General features: G+C 45.6%; 1 protein-coding gene across 1 annotated transcript in view; it reads left to right on the top strand.

Moving 5' to 3' along the window:
- Positions 1-659: 659 nt before the first annotated feature.
- Positions 660-13,871, top strand: part of LOC144093912 (cubilin-like) — a 245,887-nt gene continuing 232,675 nt past the window's right edge. Inside the window, exon 1 of the mRNA XM_077627662.1 lies at positions 660-872. Within this exon, the coding sequence (XP_077483788.1) occupies positions 781-872 (92 nt within the window). The 5' untranslated portion in view covers positions 660-780. The remainder of the gene's footprint in view (positions 873-13,871) is intronic.

The raw sequence follows: 13,871 nt of genomic DNA, 5'->3' as shown, positions 1-13,871 counted from the left end.
TGCTGCTTGCTTGCTGCAATGCGTAGCAAAATCTTGATTTTAAAGTTCGTCCTCCTCTCGCGCCGAATCGATAAGATTGCCATCGAAAACCAATGGGCTGCGTTTTTCAGAATATATAGCAGGCAACAACAAGCGTCTCGAGGAGGGATCTGCGGATATACTGATTGTCATGCTATAATCGTACGATATGCACAAGAATACGCTCGTAAACTATTTCCCATTGAATAATGATGCGCTTGCCCAGAATTTCTGAGTATGCAATTACGTTACGCTAAACAGACCATCGGTTACATTTATTCGGCATTGGATTCCCTGCCCATGCCCATTTCTTCTTGATTTCAGCTAGAATACTACTAACTCGATGGCGTTTGTCTCCTAACCATTTCTGCTCTCACCCTGTTTGTGAACGTTACCCCTACTCACTATGTTACATGTTGACCCAGAATCCTTTTGCGAGCAGTCTGTTAATGAGGGAACGTGGAGGCACAGATGGAGGCATTTGTCGAGCCTCCGGACTAGAGAAGGGAAACCGGACACCGCAATGGACACCGCGGTGGCGGAGGTGGGAGGGGCGGCTCAGGACATAGGCCCGGCGAGCGGCGCCCGGCGAGAGCTCTCTCCGTCGTCGGCTCCGAAGACGAGGTCCAGCTGCGGCCGAGCGGACCCAGTGCGGAGAGTAAAGCTGGCGTAGCTCGTCCATTCAGCCGCTGAGCAGTCAGTGCGCGACTGCGGCCATAGCTGCGCTGGGCGTCCCGGAGTGTCACAGCAAGAGCAGCGAGCATGGAAGCGGGGCTGCGGGCCGCGACCTTCGTCGCCGCGGCGACCGCGCTCCTCGTCACTCTGACGGCGGCGGAATACTCGTCCAGAGATCGGTGGGTGGACGGCTCAAACTTACGTTCGCTTAACCTACAGAGTGTGTTTCTCTGTTCAAGCTTAGCACCAGTTAGGTTGAAATGCACAGAGCTTACTTTTCGATTAGTACAAAAAGGTTAGCGGAAACTAAAGATAGGCAGGCATTCTTTGGTGTAGTGGACGACTAATTTCCTTGTTAAAGAAGCTATTCTAATGCGCAGTCCGAGCAGGCACCCGACGCAAGAGCTGGACTGTAGTATAACGACGTGCTCTCAGTGTAAAATCTAAACTGAAAACACCAATTTGCTCAACGGAAATACATGAAAACACCTATTGCCATATTAGTCCAGTTAAAATTGTCGTGCTTTTATATATAAGAATCGCTACAAATAGTCAAGGGCAATTTCCACTTGCACTTGGGAACATTTACCTACAACACGTGCTTTATCGCCAATGAGACTTGTCGTGGTGTTCCAACGGTTGCTGTTGCAATAGTGCTGCCATCTACGAGAAAAGAATAAAAGGTATCACAGTGAAGCGGAAGTGTTGCCGTTGAATTTAAAGGGCAAAAAAATAAAAATAAAAAGGCTTCTTGATGTCCCTGACAGTAACTCCAAGCATGAGATTGTAAGGGAATATGAGCACACATTCCGTGCACATTTGCCAGGGGTAGCGCAACAGTTAGGCCCCTCTCATATACATCTCAGCTAGTTCATTACCAAAGACTACTTTGAGCACATGCACTCCCAGTGAAGCAAGCGAAATTACATTTCGGGCCATAGTCGCCGAAGTCTGATTGAAGCATGGTAACTTATAAAGGGATGTGATACATTTCTAATTTATTATTTTCATCTCTGCGATTGATCTGCATTCATTACGATCAAGCAGTTCTTATTTATGACTGTCAATTTACGGGCTAAGCCAGTCAACTCTCTCGGACAAAGCGACCATAAAATCAATAGTACTGCGGCAAGTCGCGGCGAGTACTCAACGTTTTACGTGTTCTTTTTTCGTTAGAAAACGTCTATTTACCAGTTGAGTGTCCATATTTGGAACCCTTCGAAAATAATTCACGGATTTAAATTAACTCTTTACAAAAATTCATATTTATTTTAAGGAGCCGACAATATCAGTAATGACTTCAAATATCAACAAGGATAGCAAATTTCTATAAAGATGTCTTATCCAGGTGGCTTACAGTCACACATTCTTGGTGTTGTGTTGAAGGCCCATATACTCGCCAAAGCGTTCCTGTAAAAAAAATATCGTTGTACCGGAGAGGGGACAAGTGCAGACAGAGTCAAATTACAAGAGAGGGTCCTTCCCTAACAACGCGGTATAAAGTCGAAATCGCATCGGCACTTTATCGTTAGCGTATGGAAAAGACGTCTCTTAGTCGATGTGTTTCGTGACTACCCACTACTTTTGAAGGTTTAATGAGGCAAGAAAGGCGACGCTACATCTCTCCTGTAGCTATTGTCTTCGCAGATTTCTGAGGAGCTTTCTTTGCTGGTGTGACGCCGAATTAGTTTGAACTTAGGAAGGATGATGAAGTCGAGAGTGTGACGGAATCCCGTCTGGCCGGGGGGATACATTTCAAAACAAAGAGACGCCGACCAGTAAAACGAAAAAATTGTATTGACGTTTCGGCGCCCAGAACGGGGGCCTTGTTCACAATGGAAACACACCAAGAGGGTTCGTCTTTTTAAAAGCTATAGTAATCGCCGTAAAGATCGCGCGTAAATCGGGTTAAGATTGCCCTCGTTACGATTAAGCGTGAGAGCCGTTGTCTGTATCACCAGGGACTCGAGATGAAGCCGTGATGTTGTCAGTTTCTCTTTTTCGATGATTCTCGCAAGAATCATCGAAAAAGAGAAACTGACAACATCACGGCTTCATCTCGAGTCCCTGGTGATACAGACAACGGCTCACACGCTTAATCGTAACGAGGGCAATCTTAACCCGATTTACGCGCGATCTTTACGGCGATTACTATAGCTTTTTAAAAAGACGAACCCTCTTGGTGTGTTTCCATTGTGAACAAGGCCCCCGTTCTGGGCGCCGAAACGTCAATACAATTTTTTCGTTTTACTGGTCGGCGTCTCTTTGTTTTGAAACTTAGGAAGGAGTCGGTAGACAGACGAAAGTATTCATTACTGAGAACATGATTACACAACTGTATGGCGTTATGCGGGCAAGGGGCGTTCCTCCAACTGCGCCAAAACATTATTTCACCTTTGTAAAACAGCGCGGCAGTTACGGTAGAGCAGGCGCCTTGATTTTAATGCAATAGCTTTGGAGGTCCTGTTCTCGAGAAAAAACGGCGGCCGTCCATCCGTGTCACCAAAAGTCACGTGGCACACCTCCCATCGTGAGCCGCGGTGATTAGTTGAGAAAGGTGACGTGACCTTGTGACGTCATCACAGCCTCCTGACCATGTCAGGTGCCAACCTGCCCACCGTGCTGTGAGCAACCTGCCACTCGTGGCGTGCGGCAATTAAAGTAATTACGTTCAAACACGTTGGCGGAAAAGAAAACAGAAAAGTACGGAACGACTAGTTCTGCATATATTGGCATGTCATCATCATCATCATCATCATCATCAGCCTTATTGCACCCACTGCACGGCAAAGGCGTCTCCCATATCTCTTAAATTAACCCTGTCTTTTGCCAGCGTCATCCACCCTTTGCCTGCAAACTTCTTAATCTCATCCGCCCACGTAACGTTTTGCCGTAACTTTGTGCTGTCTCGTCTGTTCCTTTTGCCTCTGTCCTTGTGCTTTCCACGCTAGTTGCAATGTCGCAGTCACTAACGAATACACACCAACTAGCCCAACTGTCTTCCATGATCATACTCCTTTCTAGTACATTGGGCCCTGTCCTTCCCAACTTTCTTCTTCGTGAACCGTCAACGACTAGCGTGCTGTCTCGTCTGTTCCTCTTGCCTCTGTCCTTGCGCTTTCCACGCTAGTTGCAATGTCGCAGTCACTAACGAATACGCACCAACTAGCCCAACTGTCTTCCATGATCACCGGAGCAGTAGCCGGCGTCGCTCTCTTCCAGCCGATGTGTCCCTGACCCGCCGGAGCCTCAGCTTCTCTGCTGTTCCCCCCCCGGGCCTCGCTCTCACACGCCCTTTTATAGCCTCGGTGTTAGTCCACGTATGCCTTGTCGGCGTCTTCTTCTCTTTTCCACCAATCACCTCCTTCCACCTCAACGAATGCTTCTTCTTCCTCTTCTTTATTCTTCGGTTAATTCGCGTCGTCTTCTTCACACCTTTTTCCTTTGAATTTAATTTAGGCTCCTTAATGTATGTGACAATTATATACCTCGTAAGCGACAGATAGTAAGCTGATCGGTCTATAATTTGTAAAGTCCTTGACGTCTCTCTTTTTATGAATTAAGATAATGTTGGCATTCTTCCGAGCTTCTGGTACGGTTGAGGTCATAAGGCATTGCGTATACAGGGTGGCTAGTTTGTCTAGCACGATGTCCCCTCCATCCTTCAACAGATCTGCTGTTACCTGATCCTCCCCAGCTGCTTTTCCCCTTTTCATTGCTTCTAAGGCTTTCTTTACTTCCTCTTTCGTTACTGGCGGGATGAAGCATTGCTGTGCGCTACTATCTTTATCATTAACGTTCTGATTACGTTGGTTACTGTATAGATTTGTGTAGAACTCTTCGGCTGCTTGAACTATCTTATCCATATTGCTAATGACATTGCCCTTGTCTCTTAGCGCATACACCTGGTTTTTACCTATGCGTAGTTTCCTCTTCACCGCTTTTAGGCTACCTCCGTTTTTTTAGAGCATGCTCGATTCTCTCCATACTAAGGTTCCTTATGTCGGCTACCTTGCACTTATTTATTAACTTCGATAGCTCTGTCAGTTCTATTTTGTCGGTAGGGTTAGACTCCCTCATGCTTAGGCGTTTCTTAATGAGATCTTTTGGTCACCTGAGGTAGCTTTCGGTATCTCGTCGAACTGTCCTACCGCCTGCTCGTACTGCGCACTCCGGAATGATGGCTGTCAGATTATTGTTCTTTGTTTGAACATGAAGATCATCTTTCTCAGTTAAAGCCGAATATCTGTTTTGCAGTGATATCCTGAATTCCTGTACTTTCCTTCTTACCGCTAACTCGTTAATGAACTTCCTCTTCACTAGCTTCTTCCGTTTCCTCTTCAAGGCATATTGGCATGTAGACAAAGGCTAAGCGAAAGAGAAGCACTTGCTCGGGAGGTGTCGGTAATGCTGTTGCATTCTACTGTTAAAGGTAACCGAAGCGTCGTCCAAGCTCTTTGAGCATTTCCCTCTTTCTTGTGCGCGTGTGCGCATATGACCACCTCACAGCATTCGAGTATATTTGCATTATGAACTTAAACTGTAGTAAATTGCCAAGAAAGTTTCATTTGGCCAATTATTTTTGCCATGATTGAGTTGACCAATTAAGCAAACCATCACTCTTTTCTTGCGCGCACGAGAAAGAACCAAACAAACACTCCGGTTATGTTAGAGGACAACTCATGCATTCATTCATTTACTGGAACTGTCAGTGTTTGCAGGCTGTTAGAAGAATTCAAGAAAAAATTCATACTGACAAGGGTAAATATCAGCAACTCTTACAATAACAAACAAATGTACTGGACAAAAGATCAACCAGAAAAAAACAGGACGCATAACTTCAGGTTAAATTTCCACTATTTTAAAGTGTGGTATAGTGTGTGAATAATTCCAGAGTTTCAAGGGAAGGGAATCACCTTTGGAGGTGGAGTCAGGAAGCATGGTGCACTCTTTAATAACTGAAGGAAAAAAATTGGTATTTAAAACAATAATTAGAAGAAAGTGGCACAGGAATATACACACAATGGTGGTATCTTGATGGTTCATCAGGGTGTGTTGCAAACGTATATGACCATGAATTAGTAGGAAAAGAAAATTGATCCTTTCTACCTTTCCTGTGCTTTTGAAATTTTCAAGGCTTGCTAATTTAATTATTTCAGTTGTTGAATGGATTCGGTGAAATTTATTCTAAATGAAACGAGAAGCGCATCTTTGAACTTGTTCAATTTTTTTTAGGTGATGTGTTTGGATCCCGCACAGTTTCCTCATATTCAATGACTGGTCTTAATAGGGCCCTGTCAGAGATTAGATTTACAACCGGAGTTGCCATACGGATCTTACAGCTAACTCCCCAAATTACATTTTTTGCCATGGAGACATATCAGTTATGTGCGTATTACAGCATAAGTCGCAATTGAAAGTCAAACGCAATACTGTGCTTTCCACTCTATTAACTAGCCTACGTTCAATGAATTCGTGACGACTTTTAACATTTTCTTCCTGGTAAGAGACATTGTTACATACTTGCGCGTGTTCAGCACCACTTGCCACTTGGCGCAACAATTTTCTATTTCTCGTAGATTAGTGGTTATCTCCTCTTGGACCCTTGAGGACTTAACTTTTTGTACATGATACGACAGTCAGCGAACAATCTGAATGCGACTGTGATAGATTTGGGCAGATCGCTTCAGCTCGGATTGTCTCCTAACAAACGCGCAACAGCACTGCGCAAAGGCGGGTGTGGAGATCCCAGCTGCATTCTTTCAGCGAGCGTTCATTATCTCGGGGACATCTGCGGCCTAATTAATTTAGTTTGCATCCTATATACTGAGCGCCTTTGTCTGGCTGATGTAAACGCTAGTGTAATGTACGCTTTTCAGGAAGTGCATTCCAATCTGCTACACACAAACGTGCAGTTCGCTTCGCTGCTAATAGGCTCCGGCACCAGTGGAATGACACTGCGAAGTTTGGCTTAGTTTTGTGCCCGAGCCACAGCTGACGCCATCTTTTTCGTCTACTTCGTAGCAATCCCCATTCCATAAAGGCATTTACAAAACGAGCTCTAGCCGGGACTCAAACGCTCGACAGGCCGCTAACCAAGCCAGCAGAGTGCATGGGGATTATACCTCAAACACTGACAGCATGGCAGCGCCCTGCTTGCCTGCTTGGTACTCGCTGCAGTGCTAAATACGCAATGGTATTGCTTCCATTCAATTTAATTATTATGTTCCTTTTTTATAGCGATACATATACATCACAGTCTGTATCCTTAGCCAAAGGCTAGTTGTGGATCCAATGCAATAAAAGCAAAGCAATCATTGACGAAAAGCGTTTTTCTTTTTTCCACTGCATTGTAGCGAAATATAGATATACAAATGGTACAAGAGTCCGCGAAATAGAAGCAATAACACGTTAGCAGAAGTTACACAAGTATACGCCATGACAACAAAAAAGATCTGAGGTTAAAAGCAGTAATCAATTTACAAAAAATAAGAAACACACAACTGCGCCCCAGTAACATCACATTGTAAAGCGGACCTCGCGAAGGAATTTCCATGCACGTGAGTGTAGACGCGAAACCTGCATGAGTCTGAGAGAACTTTTGCGCATTTAACTGACTTGCGCGGTCGACAAATCTGCCAAATATGCTTGAGTTTTGACATTTCGTAAGAAGCTATGGGCTCAAAATATGAGCCACGTTTGGAATTTCTTAATCTTTTTTAGAGCAACCCTTCCAAACAACTAGCCAATGGAGCAAAAAACTGCACTTGTGATCACGAAATTAACCTCTCTTCTAAATACTGCAGAGTCAGCTCTCTTTTCGGGGCGGTCGTTCTATTTAAAAGCTTTAAAAAGGCAGCTGATGGAACAAAACCATTTTATGTACTGCGTATTATGTACTGCCATTATTATTGGTATTGACTGCGTACGTCCCTGAAAAAATAAATACATCTCTATTTCAAATGAGCTGCAACTTGTTTTACTTTCCGAAAGCAGGAGGACCACAGGGATCGTGCAAACCTCCTTAAAAATGGCCACTAGTTGAAGACGCCTGGCATGATCTTTTAATTGCCAGTGTTCCAAAATTGCAACATGTGCAATTCAATTTTTATTCTAGATAGACAGATAAAGAGGAGGAGGGAAAGGTGGGGATGTTAACCTGAAAGGGGTTCCGGTTGGCTACCCTGCACTGAGGAAGAGGAATTAGGGGACTAAAAGGAGAAAGAGAGAAGGGGAAAAGGCATAGCACACACACACACGCACAATGCTGTCATAATTTGTCACTCAATCCAGTCGCACTCAAGTAGGCAAAGAGTGCCTTGTGTGCCTTGAGGGCAGTCGACTGCTGTGGCCACGGACCGAGGATCTTTTGCTCTGTTAATGGGCGAGGATCGAGGCGGTCCAGGGCACAACACAGTGTATGTCTTGCACTCGCAAATGCAGGGCACTCACAGAGAAGATGAGCGATGGTCTCCTCACAACCACAGCTTTCACAGGCAGGGCTGTCGGCCATCCCCATCCGGAAAGCATAGTGGTTGGTAAAAGCAACACCGATTCATAAACGGCATAACAATGTTACTTCGCGACTTGCTAAGTTACGTGGAATACGAAGGCGCAGTCCAGGGTCAAGTGCCTTGAGGCGGAGGTTGCAAAACTCCCCCGTGTTCCACGCTGAAAGTGTGAGCTCCAGCGCCAAAGAGCGAAGCCCACACGCAACGTCAGGTCTTGATATTGGGATCTTCACTGAAAGTCCGTCGTTGCGAACAGAACGCGCAGCTGCATCGGCCAGGTGATTACCGTTAATACCACAGTGTCCCGGCAGCCATTAAAAAATGATGTCATGACCTTTGGATATGGTGCCGTGGAACAGTAGACGGATCTCAGCAACAAGTTGTTCCTGCGACCCGCGGCGTAGCGCAGCTTGCAGGGCTTGAAGGGCTGGTTTAGAGTCGGTGAAAACCGTCCAGTCATGTGGAGGTCCTTGACTGATGAACTCTATCGCTTCCCGAAAGGCTGCGAGTTCCGCACCAGTTGAAGATGTTGGATAGGTCGTCTTCACTTTCATGAAGATGGATCTAGCTGGTATAACCACCGACCCCGCAGAACTGGCCAAGTGAACTGATCCATCTGTGTAAACATGTATGCGGTAACTGTGGTAAGAATGCAGGTGATTCAATGTCAGTTGTTTGATAGCGGGCAGTGATACACCAGCTTTCTTCGTAATGCCAGGAATATAGAGGTGAACCCGAGGTTCATGAAGACTCCATAAGGGTGAACACGGTCTTGACGCACGGGTGAACTCCGATGGAAGATATGAGCGATGGGCTTCAATGACTTTGGCGAATGAAGTACGCGGCCTAATTATTGGGAGTGTTGCAAGGTGATGACAGGGAACCCGTGTGAGGGGCCGAATATGTGTTCTCATGGTGTCAACAGCAATGTATGTAGTAACAGGATGTTCCCGGGCAACAAGAACAGTTGCTGCTGTTGATGCACATTTAGGCAGTCCAATGCAGATATGGAGAGCTTGCGCTTGCATACTTTGAAGAGTCTTGATATTTGTTTTTCTAATGGAACTGAATATCGGAAGACTGTACCACATGTAGCCCAGAAATAGGGAACAGTACAGTTGTAGCATCGAGCGCGCTGATGCGCCCCAGGACTTTCTCCCGAGGAAAGAGAGGACGTGGACAAACGCAATTAGTCTCTTTCTCATGTCGTAGATATGTGGACTCCGCGAGAAGATCCTGTAGATCTGTGGCTTCTATCATAGGAAATGACTTCGCCATTGATGCGAATGGTGTAACGTGACATTATTTTGCGTGTGAACACCACAAGTGAACACTTTTCGGTCGAAACGTTCAGGCACTGCAAGCGACGATAAGATGTCAATATCGATGCCGCCTTTTGAAGTCTTGCACGAGCTTGAGGACGGGTCACCCCTGATGCCCAAATACAGATATCATCTGCATATACAGAGATCTGAGCAGATTGTGGCAATACGTCGACCAGGCCGATGAGAGCAAGGTTGAAGAGAACTGGGCTCAGCACTCCACCCTGAGGGACTCCGCGCGAATTTCGGTGTAAGGGCGTTGGTCCGTCCGCAGTCAGGACAAAAAACGACCTCTCTGAAAAATAGCTGCCTATCCATCTGAACGTGCGGCCTCCGATCTCAGCAGCTTCCATTGCGTCCAAAATGACCTCATGGGTTATGTTGTCGTACGCGCCCTTGATATCCAAAAACAATGCCACGGTCAATCTTTTCAAACTTTTGCTGTGTTCAACCGACGTTGCAAGGTCAACCACGTTGTCGATTGAAGAGCGGCCCCGTCGGAACCCAGACATGAAGGTTGGATAAATCTGATATCGCTCCAAGTACCACTCCACGCGTGTGAGCAGCATTCTTTCCATGACTTTGCCGACGCAGTTGGTTAGTGCAATTGGACGGTATGATGAAAGTTCGAGCAGTGATGTCCCCGGTTTAAGAAGTGGAGCCAGACGACTGGTCCTCCAATCATGAGGAACTATGCCAGCAGTCCATGGCTTGTTATAAGTGTCCAAAAGAGCCAGTCGAGCTTCTTGGCCAAGGTTGGCAAGTGCGGAGTACGTCACACCATCGGGCCCTGGTGATGATGACCTTCTTGAACAAGCCAGCGCAGCATCAAGTTCTTCCATGGAGAATAGTACATCCATCCGAGAATCCCGTGAGGGTGGAACATTGTTGCAGTGCAGCGGTACGCCTGGATTATTCTAGTTCCGAATACACCCTTCTCTGAGAAATGTGCTTTTGTATGCCGCATCATAATTGTGGATCACCTCACTAATGTAGGGTTTATTATCCATTTCTTGAAACAGTTTCGAGTACTCCTGGCAAACGAACATATTTTGGGCCGTCGGCCTTTGTCACAGCTGAGTGTTTGTGGAGGCTTTTCGCAGGAAAAATAATATTTGAACCAAACAAAACAAAGCAAGCGTAATGAAATGTAGGTGACGATTTTGTGAAAGTAACATAACGAACTAAATCCCTTGTGCCTTTCACTGGCACCGAATTTTACGCAAATGCTCTTCTTTTGAAGCATTGGCATTTGAAAGTAGCAAAGGTACAGCTTCCACTGCCATCTTGGAGTCTCCCGAATTATGCCTGCTGCCGTAGACGTTGCCACATAGATTGTGTGGGCACAGATTTGCGGATGTCATCGGTCAGCGCGTTTATGTGGAGTGTGACCCGGGTGCATGATGCGTATGTTAGATCCGCTGCATGAGTTTGAGCTCACGCCTCCGGACTGCGCCTGGCGTCTGAGAGGCATTTCGAATAGTTTGGGGTGCCTTCCCGACCACGCGTTCCGCCAGATGAAACTTGGATAATTGTAAGGTTCACTAATGAAAATATTGTAGGTAACTGCACATTCGTCTGATTTGTACCAAAATATTTTTGTTTCAAAGTGTTTCCATCGATCGCATCGAACAGTTCAGGCTGGCACATAAAACCAACGGGGAATGCTTTAGGAAAACCTTAATAGAAAAAAAATTGGCTGTGGCTCAGCACAGACATAATTTTACCAGCGATAGTATGCGACACCAGGAGAAGAAGAACGCAGGACAACGCTGGGCTAAAAACTAAAGTTTAAAAAAGAAACGGGCAACCTAGATCACCAGAAGACGCATGCGTATCAGACTCACTAAAAAACACATACATATGTGGCAATTCACCAAGGAGTGGATACATGCTCCATATCTGGCAAAGAACAACAGGCACATACTTTGCCTATCAAACTTGCAAGCGCACACTTTTGCCTAGGAAATTAAATTCCTTGTTAGTGAGATGCAAGGACGGTGCACTTACGCATGTGTCACAGCCTTGCAACCTAATATGGCAGGCCTCGATGATTTCTCTCTCCTCCCTGTTTTTACCTTTTCCGATGACTGACGTGTTGTTAAAAGCCGGAACACAGTTTCTACAGCTCATGCAGTGACGTGGGAGATTATTTTGATCAGGCAAATGTGTCAATGAATTGTTATGTTCGCGTTCCCGGTCATTAACATATCTGCCAGTTTGGCCCGTCTACACCCTACCACATGACAGGGGTAACTTGTAAACGACACGAGTCGAACAAGCAACGAACTTGTTGGGAGGCTTCACAGTGCAGTTCTCGGATTTCCTCCCCTCATTGGCGTTGGCGATTCGTGGACATAAACCAGACAGCTTACAAGGTGCAGAGAAGACTGCCGTCACGCTGTGCCGTTGTGCCACTTTCTTCAGGTTATGTCAGACACCGTGAAGATACGGCACCACTTCAACTTTCTTCCCCTCCACTCTAACATTTCCTGAATCACGTTTGTTCTGGTTCTTAATTTTCTGCAGCATCGACTCACCAACTGCAGTCAGCACGTCAGCCGGATAGCCCACGTCACTAAAGCGGCGGACCACAACAATCCATTAAGAATCCGAACAAACGTGGCGAGCGGTGCAACCGTCAAAGGGTATGCCATTTGGCAGGTGTGTTAGCTTCTTCACAAGTATATCATTGAAACCGGGAGATTTTTGTGTTAACTTTTGGGTGCCCTTACTTTCCTCTCAAAATTATTTTCTTTCTGATTAATTCTTAAACTTTAGTTATTCTACTCGCACTGCTTTGTTTCCTTGATTTTAATTCCGATTTCCTCAAGCTCTCGCAGAATTCGTGATTTTCTTTTTCTCTCAGAGTCCTCTAAATTTATGAGCCGCTTGAGATAAACCTGGATGAGATTTTACCTGTTTGGATCTGCACCAATTCCCCCCCCCCCCCCCCCCCCCCCCGTGGAAATGTGCCATCGTATTTCATTTCATTTCATTTCATTTTAATACCTTAAAGACCCACTGGGGGTATTACATAAGGGGTGGGTACATACAGTCAAATGAACAAGTGTTATGTTGAAAAATGGTTGGTAACAGCTTCGGCGAATGTGGATGGGCATGAGATGGTAGCGATGTCATTGGAGAGGTCGTTCCAGTCTACAGAAACACGGTGAAAAAAAGAAGCGGCACAGGTAACAGTACGGGCACGGGGGCGAAACACCTGGAAAGGATGACGAATGTGGTGGGATATGCCGGCTGGCGGGGCAATGTAGGGAGCGCAGCGCAGCGAACTATGGAAAAATTTATGGTATAGGCAGAGGCTAGAAATACGACGACGAAGTGAAAGGGGCGCTAAACTGGATTCCGCTTTTAAAGATGTTACACTGATATCGTACGAATAGGAGGAATGAATGAATCTGGCTGCTCTGTTTTGAAGTGACTCGAGCGCATTGATAAGGTAAACTTGATGAGGGTTCCAAACTGGCGATGCGTAATCTAACTTTGACCTGACAAGAGTTTTATATGCTAGTAATTTTACCTGTTGTGGGGCGTGGCGAAGATGACGTCGTAAGAATCCGAGAGTTTTATTAGCCGAGGAAATGGCGTAAGTAACGTGTGTAGCCCATGATAAGTTGTTACACAGTGTGACGCCTAGGTATTTGTATGATGAAACGGACTGCAGGTGAACGTTAGCGACTACATATGGGAAATCAAGCGGGTTACGGCGGCGGTGGAAGGACAAACGTTTACATTTATGAGGGTTCAGTTCCATTAGCCAACGGTCGCACCATTCCTGTATGCGGTTTAGGTCATCTTGAAGGTATGTTGGGTCGGAGGCGTTAGTAACTGTGCGATAAACGACGCAGTCGTCCGCAAACATGCGAATATTAGAGCACACATTGGTCGGTAAGTCATTAATATAAATTAGGAATAGAAGCGGGCCTAGTACAGAACCTTGAGGGACGCCTGATGTTACTGGTAGCGGATTGGAATTTTGATTGTTAACAACGACAAACTGTGAGCGATTAGTCAGGAATTCTTCTATCCATTTTACTATGTCGGGGGGCAAGTTCAAACGGGAAAGTTTTAGGATTAAGCGTTTATGAGGTACCTTGTCAAATGCTTTTGCAAAATCCAGGAAAATGGCGTCGGTCTGTAGGTTAGAATCGAGATTAGCATGTAAATCATGAATGAATAGGGCTAGCTGCGTTTCACAAGAAAAACCTTTCCGAAAACCGTGTTGAGACGAATGGAAAAAATTGTTCGAGTCGAGGAAGTTTATAATATGAGTATAGATGACGTGTTCTATTAGTTTGCAGGGCACACTAGTAAGGGAAATGGG

The sequence above is a fragment of the Amblyomma americanum genome, chromosome 6, assembly GCF_052857255.1.
Source record: "Amblyomma americanum isolate KBUSLIRL-KWMA chromosome 6, ASM5285725v1, whole genome shotgun sequence".
Taxonomy (NCBI): Eukaryota; Metazoa; Arthropoda; class Arachnida; order Ixodida; family Ixodidae; genus Amblyomma; species Amblyomma americanum.
The sequence above is the reverse complement of the archived record's forward strand: the minus strand, read 5'-3'. Positions and strand labels throughout refer to the sequence as shown.